Genomic DNA, 19,005 nt, shown 5'->3' on the forward strand with positions numbered 1-19,005 from the left:
TAAATTCGCTCGTATTTATTCAACTCGTATGGAAGCCTGCTTCTGCTCTAGGCTTGCATACGTAATGAGCTGCGGAAGGGGATTTTGTCCTTTGGATTTCGGCAACAAAAATCCACCTTAATTCACAAATTTGGCAGCAAATTCAAGGAAAATATGTAAACTATCGTCACATGTTACTCAAATTATTGTAAATGAAAAGTATCATAGCGTAATTTGAGCTTGAAAAGTGATGAAAAAAGTAATTCGTGCAGTACACGTTCACGACGTCAAAAGAATGCCGAATTCACTTTGCATCTCAATGAAAATGCATTATTTGATAGTCTATCTTTTAATCTTTCTATACATGTAAACATCTTGACAATTTGTTGCTTAAACCGGTCAGGAACCAATAAAATATACATCGATGTCAGTGCTGATCAGCTTGAAACCGTGCAATCTCAAGAGTAAGCTCTCTCATTGGACAGCGCTTGCATTCAGCGCTTGCATTACGTCATTACGCTGCTACATAACGGTTTGATGCCACTTGCGGTTTCTTGGCACGCGTGTGGTTCAAGCCAAGTTCAAGTGCTGAATGCAAGCACTGTCCAATGAGAGAGCTCTTTCGCGCCACTGTACACTTTGTGTGGAGCATACTTCCGGCTTAGGAGAGAATTTTACAGACATTTCAAAACAGAAAAACTAGTCTAAATCATGCTTGCATCTGCTTGACTCCAATATATGATGAGTATCTAAGTTTCCTCCCTACGAAAAAGCCAAAATCAAAAACAACAGTTTCTCAAACCGGTCAGGAACCAAAAACGAACTTTAGACGACAAAATCTTCCGTGAAAAACAGGTAAAATTTACGCAAATTCAACTGATTATATCGTTATGATAAGATCCGATGTTATACGCAAATTTAGTATCAAAATAAAGACCAGAGTCTGCAGAACAATTTACCGTGTCTTGTAACCATGATGAATGTATGTGCAAGTCGCTACACTGTGAAAACCATAGCCCTGTCAAACTCTCGCAAAATCTCGCACGACGAGACACCTTTCGAAAGCAAAGATCGTCGACGAGAGTGCTGAATAAATCTTGCCGGATCGGCTCATTAGCATACGTGCTGCGGTCTGACTGCAAAACCGCGCCACAAACACGCATCACATACCACACACCCTATACACCTAAGCCACGTACTCACATTAACACGTACGCATTCAGGCAGACGAATACACGTAGACAAACAAACCACTACCACTATACTATAACCACACACGCACAGTTTCCACATATTGTATTATTTTACTCCAAACACACACAGACAGACAGACAGACAGACACACACACACACACACACACACACACACACACACACATAACTTACCTGGCATAACGTATCAGTCATACCCACCCCACCAAAGCATATCGCCGGAGCAACCATCCCAACCACATTATTCACAGTGCATGGCTGGCGACAATATTTGACGGGGCGATGATTTATGTCGCAACAATTATTTTTGCCATCATAAATTGTCGCCATCGAGGTCAAAACCTGGGAACAGCCAGAGGACAATTTTTTGACGGGGGCTACATTGTGTCGCAACATACGTGATTCTTCTCACCGAATTATTCCCTCTCTTTCAGTAGCCACTATCTGCATTAGGCACAAATGAATCCTGGACGTCATAATGATTTTTGTTTTGTTTTTTGTTCGAAAAAGAAATGCTTCTGTAAAAGTCTCAAAATAACCTAATGTATGACTTTGAGTAATTTACTGTAACTTTTACAGTAGTTTAATTTAAGTTTCAGAGTTAATTACTGCGAAAATTGTTCAATTTAGAGAAATGTCCTGACGAAAAATGTCTTCATGTAACTGAAAGTATTAAAAAATAATACTGTGCAGCAGAAATTTCTTGTGATTTATACTGTATAAAAATATATGCAGTGTCTTTGAAACTAAATTGCTATGACAACCACTTATTATTATCATTATCAATATCATGACTATACATCAGGACCTTTCATTTTTCTGGACCAAACAAGGTTTCTTTTTTTGTGAGCAGCACTCACCCAATTCAGCACAAATACTATTCGTTAAATCAAGAGGAGCAGAACACATCATTTTTAGATAAAAGGCATACTTACTTGCAGTTTCGCTTATGTTCTGGGTCAGACAAACGCGGCCAGAGTCTATAAGTGTCTGTCGTATCCCTTCACTTGGGAGCTTTAGATTTTAGACGCGCGGACGTTCAAAGGAAAAAAAAAACATGTTCTGAGCTTGCGCAGTAGCGCGCGTAAAGTCAATCTATTTTTAGCTTGCGTCGCCTTTGTTTTTTCCTACGCGTACTGGGCTATTTTAACGTCCGCACAGTTTGCGACGTAGAGAGCTTCTTCATGCACTGATCATATGGGGGCGCGATTTTGTTTTTTATACGTTGCGTCCCAGCGTAATCTAAAGCTACTTTTCCACACGACGCAGGGGGAGGAGAACGTCCAGCGCAAGCGTCGGCTCAAACGTCCGCGCGTCAAAATCTAAAGCTCCCTATTATCTAGATCCAACGCGACGTTGGCGCTGCAGCCTGCATGCTTCTAGCCTTTAAACAAGGCGACTCGCTCTGCGTGCCCCCGTATAGCGCGTTTACCCCACAAACCTGTTGGCCGGCGAGTGGAGCGAGCCCCACTCGCCGGCCAACAGGTTTGTGGGGTAAACGCGCTATACGGGGGCACGCAGAGCGAGTCGCCTTGTTTAAAGGCTAGCATGCTTCACGCAAAATCCGCATCATGCGTGTATATAGGGCCTACATTGTGTACAACGTGAATAGTACAGCATAACTGCATGTTGTACATGAAGGAAGATAATTTGAAATTCCCAAACAAACAAAAGAGGGGGGCGGTTGGCGCTAATGGGATTTTACAACAAAGCACTGGGTTTTGTCTGAAATAGAGTTATTGTTTGTGTGTGTGTGTGTGTGTGTGTGTGTGTGTGTGTATGATATAATCTTCACACCGATCTGGCATTTATTTAAATTGCAGTATACATGTTCTCTATTTATTTGTATTTACTTTTTTTCTAAACAAACTATTTACAATTTGTTATTCAAATCTAGTCAATTTCTCTTTCTACAGCTCCAAGATGTTAGTATATCTCTTCAAAGCTGGGATGACGGTTCTCAACATCACTCTCCGATTGGGGGTAACTTGGCAAAATGGGCATTCAGTATATCAAGTCTTTCAAGCTTCAGTCTGGGATGCCCTTACCTTGACGGTGATTTCTTCTCAACAGCCATCGCCTCAGCATCATCATGTCAAGTACGTTATATCAGGACTATATTACATTTACGTTGGGCTGTTAATATGCATTGTGTTTTCTGACTCATGCTTTATTAGTTTGTTTAATTGATCATTAGTCTCATGATTCTGGAGGCATGCTCGGCTTCCCCTTTATTTTGTCTGACAAGTGATTGGAATTTGTAGGTTACATTTGGTAAGAATAGAACTTCTTAATGCACACTGATCTTATTCTGGTTCGACATTTTTTTTTTTCTTTTGTGGCTGTCCGTTCGTCTGAAGGTATTTTCTAAAACTTTGAACATTCGCATATATTGCCTGACAATGATTTTCTTGAGAATTTGGTGATCGTGGGGTCAAAGTTGATTGCCATAGACTACGTTATTTAAAAGAGATGGTGTAATTTTGATTGAGATGGGGCTTTAAGTTTCCAATTTTTTATTTTTTTTTGTTTATAAGAAGATAAGAAACTTCCCATGAAGTATGGATGAACACAAAATTTTGGATGAATTCATTATTATTTTTTTATCGTTTAGAAATTGGTGTTAAATTGGTTTCTGGTACATTGCTCTAAATATACACTCTAAAAACATCGGTGTTAGATTTAACACCACGGGTGTTAAATCTAACACCGATCAAACTTCAATAAAGGACCACACCCACAGGTGTTGAAAATGCACTGTGATGGTGTTGAAAAGTGTTCACCTGACACTTCGTGGTGTTAATTTGACACTGTATCTGGTGTTATTTTGACACTGTACTTGTGTTAATTCAAAAATGACACTACATGGTATTGATTTGATATTTGTTGGTGTTAATATTAATGGTTTAACCCCCGTCCAGCTTCAATAAGAGACCACACCAGTTGGTGTTACTGTGGTGTGAATTTATTTTCACATTTTTTCAAAAATCTAGTATTTTGATGTAAAATTCTTGACCGTCTTGTTTAAATTAAAAATCAACAAGAAGTGCAGTTTAATAGTAAGAAACTCTTCAAAAAACAGTTTAAAATTTGGAAATGACATCCGGAGGTGTTAATTTAACACCAGAAATGAGCACCGAAAATGTAACACCAGCTCGGTGTTCACTATTAAACACCGGACTTTTTGCAGTGTATGGAAATGACGAGCTGTGAGTTTTGCTACACACATAATTATTATGAGTACATTTATGGTCATAACGCGAACTTTTAGAATTATGATGAAAAGAAGGACATAGACACTTGTACGTATTCTCCGTGGAGTCCATCTTATAGTAATTATAATTATCAACAATATTCTATTCATAAAAAAGAATGTGCGTGGCTGCAGCGTGGCTTACTGTCAGTAATGTGATAACTTTTGCGTATTTTTATATCCCCGCCAAACGAAGTTTGAAGGGGGTATATAGGAATCAGCGGACGGTCGGGCGGTCGGGCGGGCGGTTGGGCGGTCGGTCGGGCGGTCGGTCCGTTGCAAATCTTGCGTCGCGAACTACTTCCTCAGTTTTCAACCGATTCCCATAAAACTTGGCACAGATGTGTGCCTTGGGTTGTAGATGTGCAAGACGTATTTTTTGACAGTACCCAAAAGTACGTTGCCATGGTAACGGCATATTATGGGCAAAAATGGGTACAAATCTTGCGTCGCGAACTCCTCCCACAGTTTTTGATCAATTTTTATGAAATTAGGTACAGATGTTCATCTGAATATGTTAATGTGCAAGACACATATTTCCGCAGTGGCAAAAAGTGCGTTGCCATGGTAACGGCATGTTATTGGTAAAATATAGGGCAAAATGCTTCATGGCAAAACTGCTTCATCAGTGTTCTTCCAATTCTCATGGAATTCATATTGAATGTTTGTCTTAGGATATAGGTCAGCATGACACATTTCTTGACAGTGACAAAAAGTATGTTGCCATGGTAACAGCTCACATATTATGAGCCAAAATGATGGAAAATTTTGTGTTGCAAACTACTTCCTCAGTTTTTGCCCAATTTCCATGAAACTTGGTACAGATGTGTGCCTTTGGTTGTAGATGTGCAAGACGCATTTTTCGACAGTACCCGAAAGTACGTTGCCATGGTAACGGCATATTAATGGCAGAAGATCAAGGAAAGATCTTGCGGATTTAACTACTTCCTCAGTTTTTTGACCAAAGCTTATGAAATGTTGTTTTGACCAAAGCTTATGAAATGTTGTTTGGCGGGGGTATAACCAGTCGCTGTAGCGACATTTCTAGTTTTTTTGAAAATCATGCAAACGAAAAAGAAAAAAATACAACTGACATTACCGCTGAATTGTAAGTGTAAATAAGTAAGAGCTATTTATTTGGTGTCACTTGTCGGTATGTCATTACTAAAATGAATAATGGATACCACATTGATAGCAAAATCAATATCCACTTTCTTGATGTCAATTTACAGGCCAAGATTCAAGTTCTGAGTCTGTCTTTTGAAAGCTGGGATGACGGTTCTGAACATCACTCTTCAAGTGGGGGCAACCTGGCAAAATGGTTATTCACTATGTCAAGTCTTTCGAGCTTCCATCTAAAATGCCCTTACCTGGACGGTGATTTCATTTCAAAAGTCACAACCTCATCATCATCCTATACGGTAAGACCTATGTCGTCTTACAACATGTATTTTTTTTTAGTTTGTTTTATTCGTAGTATATTGAATGACCTTTAAAAACGTATTGGTTGTGACCCAACAATTCTTTGTCATTTGATGAGAAGACGTAGGTTCATTCTCTGTATTTGGCGTCAAAATGTAATATGTAAATGTCATAATGTAAATGTAATCAAAATGTAAATGTAAATGCTGGATACCATTATGTCTACATTATACAAAGGCCGAGGGCTCATTGAACAGTTAAATCATTAGTTTTCAGATGCCCGCGTCATGTACTGTATACACATGTATACATATTCTTTTTTTCTCTCTCCCTTACGCCAGTAGTATGATGTGGGGGTATGAAAAATATCGTTATTGTTGATCCAGCATGTTATCTTGTAATATTCCTGACACACAAAATGCACAAACATAATCATCATTATTACCGTTACTATCAATACTAGCCTTCTAATAATAGACTTTCGTCGAGCATTGAATATAATTTTTTTTCGTTTTTTTATTTAATTTATTTCATATTTTTAAACTTATCTCATGACTATTTTCTGTCCTTTTTTTTATTTTTTTAACAGATTCAAGATCTGAGTTTGTCTTTTCACAGCTGGGATGAAAGTTCTCAACATCAATCATCCATAGGCGGTGACTTGGCCCAATGGGTATTCACTCTGTCAAGTCTGTCAAGCTTCTGCCTGGATTGTCCGTACCTGCTCTGTGATTTCTTCTCAACAGCCATCTCCTCTGTATCATCATGTCAGGTATGTATCCCTGATCTACTAATATATGTAATATTTTCCCGCTAATATTCACGAATTTCTCGATAATTATTATGTATTTTAGTTTGTTTAATGACTCTTCAATAATTATAAAGTCTCAACAGCCGCTGCTTCGCAATTACAATATATGCCATATTGGAGTAATTACTAAACTTGTGTGTCTAATAACCCAGGGCCCTGGATAGGTTCTTTGGCACCAACGTGGTGAGCTGTTGTTGTTTTGCCACGTTTGAACCGTTCAATATATGTATTGGGAACGAGATCAACGAGAGATAATCTTAGTCGCAACAGAGAACCGTAAAGTGTACTCATAACCATGTAACGAATACGATAAAATGTAATGTAGATGATTATTAAAAGTGTAAATTGAATGGTCGTCTTTTAATGTATTACATGAAAATATTGAAACAAAAAATGTGGCGAGGGACAATTTTTTTCAGCGATGTTAAATGAACGGAATGATACGAAAAAAAAAAACAGTTGCAAGATCATTTATTAGCCAATAGGCATGAAATAGTTTTTTTTTTTTTTTTTTTTTTTTTTTTTTTTTTTTTTTTTTTTTATAACACCAAATTTGCCATCTGTTTTCATGAATTTAACAACTTGTTGGTTGCGCGAAAATATCCTTCGTCACGTATCGTCTCTGCTTCAGATTATTAAGTTTCATCTAAGTGTTTAAGATGGGATTCCAATGTTTATGTTCTTTATTTCATTATTCACCGTTCCTGTCACACCCTGTTTCTCATACCTAATGGTTGACGGGTATTTAGTACCTCGACGCTTCTGCCACCGAAAAGCTTAACCGTGCATTCGTGTCATCTCACTTGATTATTGTAACCGTCTCCTAGCCGGTTTACCCCAATCCCATATTGCACCCCTTCAACCCATCCAGGCCCTCGTTTCATAAAACTTGTTGTCAGTTACAACTACCACATTATCTAGGACAAATTTGCTCTCAGCCAGTCAGATGCACGGATTTCAGTAGCTTGTCACAACTATGACAACTTGTCACTGATAACAAGTTTTATGAAACGGGGCCCAGAACGCCGCCGCCAGAGTAGTCAAACGTTCCAAGAAGTTTGAACACATTACCCCAATCATCAGGTCACTTTATTGGTTGCCAATAAAGGAACGTGTTGTCTTCAAAGTTATCCTCGTTGTCTACAAAGCTATCCGTAACCAAGCCCCTTCATACCTACAGAACCTAATCTCTCTCTGATCCTCATCAACTTCTTCTGCATCTAGACGTCTGCGCTCCCATGCTACTGCCCATCTTCAACTGTTACCCGGACCTCGCGCTAAGACACGTTACGGAGAACGCTCATCCGTGGTTATTGCACTTACCCTAGCTTTGGAACAATCTACCCATTCATATACGACACGCCACATCAGTAGAATCAGTTAATACACTGCTTAAAACTCATCTTTTCCCACATTGATTGCTTCCCTAAGTTAATATTCTGAGTGTAATTCAATTATTGTATGTGTTTAATGACTGGTATAGACATTGATTTATGTCATGTTATTTTTACCTCTGTTTTGATCTGTCTGTTTTCCCTCATTTTTTATCTTTCATTTTGTCTTTTCCCTGTGCGCTTAGAAACCTTGCATTAAGTACATTACAAATACAACGTATCATTATATATGTATATGTATATATATATATATATATATATATATATATATATAATATATATATGAAGAGTTTGTTTGCAAAAACCGATAAGTCCATATTTGCCAAATGGAGATATTTGCGATTAAAGGTCAAGAAAAATAAAGAGAATAATAAGAAAATTTTTGCTTCTTTTGACCATAACTTCAAAAATATACCTTTATATGTAGTGACCAATATATCATTTAAAAGGTATTATTTTGTACTTTATGACAGAGGCCGTACTTCAAAATCTTCAAATATGGACTTATCGGTTTTTGCAAACAAACTCTTCATATGATTATTATTATTATTATTATCATTATTATTATTATTATTATTACTGTTATTATCATTGTTATTAGCACGAGGCATAAGAGGTTTGATGACCAGTGTGACTTCCTTGTGTCTTGGGATTGACCAGTTTACATTTTAATTAAGTATCTTTTCTGCAGTCGCGAGTTAATGAATACAAGGTGACTCTAGTCCTATATTCACTGATAGCATTCTTCACTGAATACAAAACATGCTGATGATAATGGAAATAATCATACAAAGAAAATGTCACAAGTTAACAACCATGCTACTGTTAATGTATCCATGCATTAAAGTTTATTCATATCAATGTGCTTCTTAGCATTATGGAATTACCTTAATAACTAATGGTGATATTGAATTATTGATATCGTTTCTTGATTAATTATCTATCGATCAATTTATAGAAACATTATCAATCAATATAACATTCCACACAAAGAGTTTCTGAAATGGGGGGTGGGGTCGGATACACCTCATGCACTACTGTCGTATACAGCTTTTGTATATTGCAATAGCATGTGGTATATAAAAAACATATATTTTGGTTTGATCCAATGGCAATGTGAGAAGTTGTTTAATCTTCTAATATATCTGAGGCAGTAAATGTGCCCACGCCATCATTACGAGATGTTGTGTTGTTACATCGTACAGTGGGCCAGGGAGATACCAGAGTGCGGCAAAAGTTATTTTGGGCATTTTTTTAAATATACATTTTATATATTTTTTTTTTTTATATGCCTTCTTGGGAGACAAGTCTTTGAAGAATATTTCTTAAAATATTTAACTCAGTTTTGTACATTGAAGTACTATACTCCCTACCTGAAGTAGGAAAATGCAACATTTTAAGAATATCCGAGCAAATTTTACTCTCTTTCATAAACAAGTAATTTCAATGTGTAGTTTTTGAGATATCGACCTATAATTCCTCTACATATTCACCACTGTTAACTTTACGTTATGAACGTTGGAAAAGGGGCAAAGGTATTCAATCTTTATGAATAATCATAAGGGCTTTTTACACTTGTAAATTTTTGCTTAGCCCCGGACTATCGGTGGGGCTAAGGGGGGGCCTTAGCCCCACCGATAGTACGGGACTATCCTTAGCCCACTTTCTGTTTACACTCGTTTTTGCCAAAGTGGGCTAGCCCCACCGATAGTACGGTACTATCTGGCCCTGCAAAATAGCAGGGGTTAGCACCGCAATTGCGGTGCTAGCACCGCAATTGCGGTGCCAAGCAAGTGAGTGTAAACAGAACGAAAAAATAATCCTGGGCTAAGCGACGGAGACGAAGTGCGACCCTCACTGACCAATCAGAAACGAGGTAATCAAGTGCTGCCGGTGCGTGCGTGTACGTGTACAGTACACAGCGTAATTATGAATATTCATGTGGTTTGGAAAGTCCGGGGCTAAGAAAGACGAGTGTAAAAAGGTCAGTTTTCTCCTTAGCCCCGGACAAGAGATAGTACGGGACTAATTGGCGAGTGTAAAAAGCTGAAAAAAATTGGTACGGGACTAACGATAGTCCTGGGTCAGAGAAAGTCCGGGGTTAAGAAACACAAGTGTAAAAAGCCCTATTGATGGTAAATATCCTGAAAAAAAAAAGGCTAATTATTTATCTTTTTGATATATCCAAAAAAAGAAAGAAAGATAGATTTCCACGGATTTCAAGCATGATCCTATTACCATCACATTCCTTGATTTCCCAGATTTAGCTGCCACCTTGTTGCGACAAGGATTGTCGCCCCCGGCTCGGGGCGACAATCCTTGACGGAGTTGGCGTCAAGGATTGTCTCCCCGTTAAAGATTGTCGTCTGGCGACAATCTGTGACGCTTGTGCAGTTTCCAATTTTTGACCTCGATGGCGACAATCTATGATGGCAAAAAATGGATGCGACAAAGATTGTCGCCCCGTCAAAGATTGTCGCCTCCGGCTCGGGGTGGTTGCTCCGGTGTTATGCTTTGGTGGGATGGTTATGACAGGACTAAGTTATGCGTATGCGTGTGTGTGTGTGTGTGTGTGTGTGTGTGTTGGGAACTGCATGGTATGTGTTGTGTATGATTTGTAGGTGCGTACAATAAGTGACTTGTATATGAGTTTCCGTATAGCTGTGTGTGCATGTGTGTGTGTGTGTGTGTTTGGAGTATAATAACACAATAATATTATTATGTAGAAACTGTGCATGTGTGGTGGTTGTATAGTGGTAGTGGTTTGTTTGTCTGTGTGTAGGCCTATACGTGTGTCTGTTTGTGTTTGTGTTTTGATGTTTGTGCGAACAAACTTTTTTGAGCAGCAGGCACTACTGTGGCAATGAAAATTCCTTCAACGTGTTTGAACACGTATTTATAGAGTTCACAGCAGCGTTGATTTCAAAATAGCATGGGTGTGTCAATTTCAGCGGTGAGGCGGCCATAAGAGAGCTACTAAGAGAACAGGCATACGAGGCAGGTACCCTCCCTAAATGTTATCTGTCTTTTTTCATTTTTTCACTGTAGTCACATGCTTCCATCAGTCTTAACTGTAACTTCCATATCACTTTTCTTTGTCATATGCACACCGCCAATACATACGTATTGTAAACAAACACTCAAATCCTCATAATGCAAATAATATGAACAAAAACGTTACAAATGGCAATTCGAATCACAAACAAATCCATTATTGTCAATTTAGACAACAAATAATCTCACTTCAACATAGATAAGTCGATTATAGACCAACCCTACTAACAATTTCTTCACGAGAAAGTTTTGACATGTAGGGCCCTACCAAACCTATGTATCCCTTGAAAATATTGGTTTGGATCATGTAACACCTTCTTACTTACAATAGTCCAGTCAAAATATGAAATGACCCCCAGCTAATTGCAACAGAAACAATTCCACTTGCATTTGACCTGGAAGAGCAACTAAAATAACATATTAAAAGTTCCCTGAAATTCGAGTGGTGGATCAGTGTCTAATTTCCATAAATTCAAAATGGCCGCCATACAACCTATTTATGCCTATATCTCGGGATATATAACCCATAGAAAGTAAATTCCGGTGTCCAAACCTATGTATTTTAGGTCAAGGAATACAAATATGTTTTCTGTAGCAACTTTCAAGCATCCCTTTATATAGTATTTGCATATATTTGTACATAATTACATACAAAATGGCCGCCATATTGCCTGTGCAAGCCCGTATCTTCGTATATCATTAATGTAGTACACTCAGGAATAAGTCGCTATATATCTGGACATAAAACCCTCAGAAAGTAGATTCTGGTGTCTAAACCTATGTTTTTTCAGGTCAGGGAATACAATTATTATATAAGTAGTAACTTTCAAGCTTCCCTTTGTACATTTTCTGCATATATTTGCATTTAATTAAATGCAAAATGGCCCCATAATGCCTCCACAGGCTTATATCTCTATCTGTAAAAGGTACCCAGTGATGGTGTCTGTGGTCTTAATTTTACTGCTGAGAATCACTGATGTAGAATACCTTCCACTCAGGAATGATGACCTATATTTCACTAAAAATTTGCATACATAAATATATTCAAATTACTGTCCTGAATATAATTTCAGATATACGAATACGAGCTGCAGAACGTTAAATTGTACTGTAATTTCTATATCCAAGATTTCAAGGGCAAAATTGTTATAATTCCATTCACAACCTTAATGATTATCATGAAACCTAGTTTTATATTCTTGCATTGATTAAGAATTGTATGACATTGTACTCACATTTTCTTGAGATAAAGCCTCAGAACAGAAAACAACTGTAAGTAGCACCGAATAGAACATATATTTATCTAACTGTAATCTCAACTTAGCTGCCAAAGTGCGCTCAATAGGTACACAGCTATTAAAGTCTCAAATTATGTAGTAGGAATCGTTGAAAAGATTTTATGATTGCATGATATTTTATGTATTATATTTTGTAATTTGCCCTCATGTTTACTGCTTATACTTGTGTCTATGTTGCAATACTTTTATTTCTTTCTCTTTTTTTGGACAAAGGGGGGGGGGGGCATGTCATCAAGATCATGACTATGCTTAAGCTACTCTTCAAAAGTTTCATGAGTTTGGACATATCATCTCATATAGCTTTCAAAGTCTGCTTACAGTACACAAACATTGGTCTTAAATCATTGAGCAATTTTCTTTCAAATATCTTTTTTCTTACCTGCGATGATTTGCATCCATGTTAAGTCGATTCTTGTGTCCTTTATTGCAAAACTTTTGGCAAAGGCATGTTTATCAATGAGCAACATATTATGACCGTGATAATTTGTATTGAAGTGGATTTTGTCATATATTTGCGCGGTTTCACTTAATGACTTATAGAAAGCAGCCAGATAGAAAAAAAAAAGAAAAGAAAAAGGAAATGCCTTAACATTTCTATATTACTAGTACCCTGGATTCATCAGTCGATCAATACAAAAAGCATCCTTCTCATTGGCTTCAAGCTCATACAACACGTATAAATTCTGATGTCTTACTTTTATCATTTTTCGTGTTGTATCTGCATCTTTATTTAAAGAAATGTTTCCTAGTGCATTGAGGCTTCGCACTAATAACATTTTCATCAACACACATTTTTTTTTTTTCGGAAATGCGAGCAGCATGAAGGCTGAATTCAGTTTTGCTGGCGAAAAAGCAGTCTGAAGTCAAATAAAAAACAAAATACATAACATCATTTTCTGTTCCTAACACTTCCAAAAGGTCCCTTCCCTTCCACTTCAGCAGCAGCTTTTCTTCGAGTTAAACAGTGGAAGAGAAATGACATACAATCATTGGAATTAGGATAATTTTGAGGAAGATGTTTATCAAAATATGCTCTGAACACTACAGACAAAGCTGCAGCTATTAAGGAACTCCTGAAGGAAGTCTGATACAACTGCAAAACAAGCTGTTAGCAACTGTAGTGTATAGTTGCAGGGAAAACAGATTTGACTGCACACAAGCCATACCAGTGGCAGATGCAGGCCATTATTGATCAGACACTTGTAATGTTGTATTTCTAAAATATGTGAGGAGTGAGATGATGCTGTTCTAATTGGTGACTAGGAATGAGGAACATTCTTGAAAGACATCAACACAGTTTACAACAAATGTCAGACTTACCACTCTTCTTTACGTGAGTATGAAATGAAGCCGGGATCCTGTTTGCTTTAAATTAATCAACTGCAATTTCACACTCGTCCAGAGTTTGTGGTAAACGCATAGAACACTTGGTCTCTTTTTCCTTTTCTTGACCATATAGTTTAGTGTAAGCGAGTTTACATGTTTTACACTTTTATCATTGATCTATATTTTCAGAGATCACATTACATACCTCAAATATATCTGTATCATCGCAAGCCAGAAAATGAAAATGATGTACTGGAAACCGAAGAAAGTTTTCTTGAAATCAAGTGACTTTGATTCATTAGATTTTAAATTCATCTTAGCCAAAGGTTCAAGACAGCAAAAAAGCTTCAAGCTAATTTTGCAAATAGCCATCATTTATCTTCTGGCGTCCGTCGACAGTCATGCGTGCATTTTCAAAAACCATTTTCAGATTCTCTTTTAAAACCCCATGTAATGACAGATTTTCAACAAACTAGGCAAGTAGCATCCCAAGGATGATAGGCTATCAAGGTGTTCAAATACACACCATGTCCAAAAAGGTCCCAGAACCCCAAAATAAAGGAATCTGTCATTAAAAAAAAAAAAAAAAAAAAATCTCTCTCACTCACACACACACAGACACACACACACAAGTAGAACCAGGTATAACAGAGCTACGTATAAAGTGCGAAGATGAATATCTTGGAGACTGCATAGTTTTAAGTGTGCTTTCGCAGTTTTATCTTCTTTTCGAAATATTACACATTATATATATACATATATATAAATATGTATATGTGTACTTATGATACTTGTAGTCCGCGTGTCGGTACATGTACCAGTACAGAAAAGATGACGAAGTAGGGTGGTAATGCATTTCAGTCCAACAGTGATATTTAGTCAGACCAAATTTCCGACGAATACATATTTTTCTTCAGAATTGCCATTGTCGACCGTCAGGAGGACGAATGTGTTCGTGGAAAATTTGGTCTGAATAAATAGCACAGACTGTTGGACTGAAATGCATTACCAGCCTACTTCGGCATTTTACATGCAGTTCGACCTCGATTATCCGGATTATTTACATGCAGTTCGACCTCGATTATCCGGATTATTTCATGCGGAAATCTCTATTATCCGGACGCGTTCACGCAATGAAGGACTTTTTTTTTCATCCAAAAATTGAGAAAAAATAATAACTTTAAACTCAATTAAAATTTCTACAAAACTCACACGATTTACCTACAATATTCCCGACAGAACTAACATAAATTCACACCACATTATCATCGTAAAAGTAAGCAGTCATGATCTATCGGGACTACAATTTTGCGCAGGCTAGCATAGATTACACCACCGTTGCGGGGTACGCTACCTGCCTAGCTGCCAGTGCACTGGGACGGCAGCTTGGATGGCAGCAATATACATTAACATTCTGTCGAACTGATATCTATATATATCTATCTATATCTATATATATATATATATATATATATATATATATATATATATATATATATATATATATGTATATATATATATATATATATATATATCTTTTTTTTTTACGTGTGGTCACTATGTCCCCCTCTCTATTCTAGAGTTGCTGCTTTTATAAAACCAGAAGAGCACTGAGTAAATACATCAGTGAATGTATTATCATACTTTCAAGATTATTATGGCAGATGCATGGGTGACCTCCTTGGGGCTAGTGCCAAGTAGGGACCAATTTTTACACTTCAATCTTCAAAAAAAAAAAAAAAAAAATACTGTTCAATTTGTTACCAAACTTGGCTGGCTGAGAATATTGGTAAAATGGGTACCACCACCGGCCACAGGATGCCCAAAGGCACCTCAAATCTGATTTAGGTGCGGCCGCCTTTGGGCTGGGACCAACTTATTGGGGGCCATTTTTGATTTTTGATCCCCTTTTTGAAAACACATGGTCAACTTTTCAACAAACTTAGTACTGTAGGTGCATTTATCGCTAGTGTCATGCATATATGGACATCATGCCTCCCTGGGCCGTGGAGGTCCCTAAAGGCTTCCAGATATGTAAACGTGCAAGAAAGATGAACTTGAGATACTCGGATGAGGGCTGGACCCCTGGGTCTTTTATTCAGAAAGTGAGTGAGTGACATGGTACCCTGACATGACAAGATCGTCATCTTAACAAATGTCCAAACACATGAACCTTTTGTAGAGTAGCTTATGGATGTAAGCTACTCTGAATTGGAATAGATTTATGTATAAATATATGCAATTTTTTTTAGTGAAATGTAGGTTATTATTCCCGAGTGCAACGTATTCTATGAACATCTCAGCAGTAAAATTAAGATCACAGACACCATCACTGGGTACCTTTTACAGATAGAGATATAAGCCTGTAGAGGCATTATGGCGGCCATTTTGCATTATTTTAATTAAATGCAAATATATGCAGAAAATGTATAAAGGGAAGCTTGAAAGTTACTGCTTATATCATAAATGTATTCCTTGACCTAAAAATAAAAAAGTTTAGACACCATAATCTATTTTCTGCGGGTTTTATGTCCAGATATATAGCGACTTATTCCTGAGTGTACAAAATTAATGATATACGAAGATACGGGCTTGCACAGGCAATATTGCGTCGATTTTGTATGTAATTTTATGCAAATATATGCAAGACCTATCTAAAGGGATGCTCGAAAGTTGCTACAGATAACATAATTCCTTGACTTAAAAAACATAGGTTTAGACACCGGAATTTACTGTCTGTGGGTTATATATCCCGAGATATAGGCATAAATAGGTTGTATGGCGGCCATTTTGAATTTATGCAAATTAGACACTGATCCACCACTCGAATTTTAAGGGACTTTTAATATGTTATTTTAATAGCTCTTCCGGGTCAAATGCAAGTGGAATCGTTTCTGTTGCAATTAGTTGTGGGTTAACCCATTTTTGTCGTATTTTGACTGGACTACAAGGGCATAATATACATTGTACATAAAAAAACACAAATACATTATACATTTTATTATCTAAAATGAAATCAGTCATAAAAAACCCGACCAACCCCGCCCCCCCAAACCGAAACAAAATAATGTACATCTATCCTAAATACTAAATCCTACCGAAATCTGTCATACCATTTATAACTATCCTTCTTCAAATCAAATCCCCAACCCACCAACCCCCGATTAACCAAAACCTAAATCATCTCACACCCACATTCACCAACCCAAATGCATACACACACCTACACACATACACACACACACGGGTGCTGTTCGTTATTCCGAAGGTTCTTTATTCCGAAGGTTCGTTTTTCCAAAGGTTCATTTATCTGAAACACACAATCCCCTATATAGAGGTTCCTTAATCCAAAAATGAAAAAGGGTTCGTTAATCCGAACATTTGTGGCGTTATTCCGAAGGTTCGTTGATCCGAAAATGAAAGTCAGAATAACGAACCTTCGGAATGACGGAATGTAACCCCCCCCCCCCCGACACACAAACCCGAACCGATACCACCTTCCTTCCTGATGAAATGACTTCCCAATGTTAATACATAAGACATAATGGACCGTATGCATAAAAGCAGCAATCTCCCGCGCGCAAGCACCACTCCGAATTCACTCCCCACGCTCTGCCAAAACACATACGCTGATAATTATGATAAACACATTCTTCCATCATATACACTAACACTAACACACACACACACACACAAACACACGCGCACAAACGGACACTAAATTATCATGAGCGCGCGCACATACACACTTCCTTGAAACGTCACCATGACTTTTTACATTTTATGTTTGCATGGATGTAGTCATGTAAGTTATGTGTTAGTATTTCAATGACTATGTCAAGAACGATATTACCCAGCAAAATGTGCTTCGAGGGCGGGTGACAATCCTTGCCGCCAGCCCTCGTCACAGATTGTTGCCAGACGACAATCTTTGACGGGGCGACAATCCTTGACGCCAACTCCGTCAAGGATTGTCGCCCCCGAGCCGGGGGCGACAATCCTTGTCAGGGCGACAATCCTTGTAGCAACACACCTTTTGCAGGTTGGTTTTTTTTTTTTTTTTTGTGTGTGTGTGTGTGTGTGTGTGTGTTAGAGCCGATTTTCCGTAACACAATACGTCTATTTTGGATTTGGCACCCGCATAGGAATTCTCTGCCTTCACACGGCGCCGAATGAGGGCGAGCATTCTATTTTTTATTTATATATTTCTTTTTTGTTTCTCGAACGTTAAAGGTCCAGAAACATGATTAACACTGAGTAGGTGATTAACAGATATACGGAATACATACTTAGGCCATTTGAGTTTGAAATTATGTTCAATCAATTCTACGCCCTCAACTGCCAGTAAGCACCAATCTTGGGGAAAAGAAAACACGGAATATAATTTTGATGCACTTTGAGCTCATTCTGGCCCACTGTGCAGCGTTTGCCTCTTTACAGACTGTCTGATTTATTCTTTTGATACATATTATTATCATTTGTTTCTATGATTTTTGTTTTAATTGCTTGCACTTGTCTCTTTGTCCATAGATTCAAAATCTCAAGTTGTCTTTTCAAAGTTTGGATGACAGTCCTCAAGACCTATTGTCAATATGGAGGGACCTGACCCAATGGGTGTTCACTATGCCAAGTCTTTCGAGCTTCAGTATGTCATGTCCCTCCCTAGACGGCGATTTCTTTTCGAGAGCCGTTGCCACAGCATCATCTTGTGAGGTATTACATGAGCCATTGTGACTGTATTATGTGACAGTGCATCACAAAACGAACAAAAAGTCGCCCAGCCTGATTTTTTTGTTGTTGTTGTGAGATCTGAAAAAGGGTGAGATGGGTTAACCTGTCAAGTCTTGACTTGTTCATATTTTCTGAAAGAGCAAGATTTTTTCCTACATTATGCTAACATTTTAAATCATAAAATGAACAGGAAAATGAGCTTTTTAGCAGTTAACAGTTAGCAGCTTTTAACATTTTTTTTTTTTTGGAACGCCCACTTGTAGTGTGATTAGGTGCGTCTTTAGATTCCCCTTTTCATTTTTTTTAAAAACCCTGTACACGCACTTCACTCTCAATAGTAATAACTGTAAAAAATAACGCTACTACTTTGAAACTTTGCATCAGTCATTGGCAGAATCTATTGATAAAGCATGTTAACATAATTATAGCTTAATCTGATAATCCCTTCATTCTTGTTACTCCCATGGATTACATACTGTTTTTCATCCCATTCATCACACACTTAGCACAGCTTGGTGAGTTCAC

General features: G+C 37.7%; 2 protein-coding genes across 2 annotated transcripts in view; both read left to right on the top strand.

Moving 5' to 3' along the window:
- LOC140246800 (uncharacterized) overlaps window positions 1-19,005 on the top strand; it is a 195,886-nt gene that overhangs the window by 67,173 nt on the left and 109,708 nt on the right. Inside the window, 2 exon segments of the mRNA XM_072326132.1 lie at window positions 3,108-3,290; window positions 6,456-6,638. Coding sequence (XP_072182233.1) covers window positions 3,108-3,290; window positions 6,456-6,638 — 366 coding nt within the window.
- LOC140226632 (uncharacterized) overlaps window positions 15,741-19,005 on the top strand; it is a 53,778-nt gene continuing 50,513 nt past the window's right edge. The window contains exons 1-2 of the mRNA XM_072307078.1: window positions 15,741-15,854; window positions 18,280-18,462. Coding sequence (XP_072163179.1) covers window positions 15,741-15,854; window positions 18,280-18,462 — 297 coding nt within the window. The remainder of the gene's footprint in view (window positions 15,855-18,279; window positions 18,463-19,005) is intronic.

This window comes from Diadema setosum, chromosome 3 (assembly GCF_964275005.1).
Source record: "Diadema setosum chromosome 3, eeDiaSeto1, whole genome shotgun sequence".
Classification (NCBI taxonomy): Eukaryota; Metazoa; Echinodermata; class Echinoidea; order Diadematoida; family Diadematidae; genus Diadema; species Diadema setosum.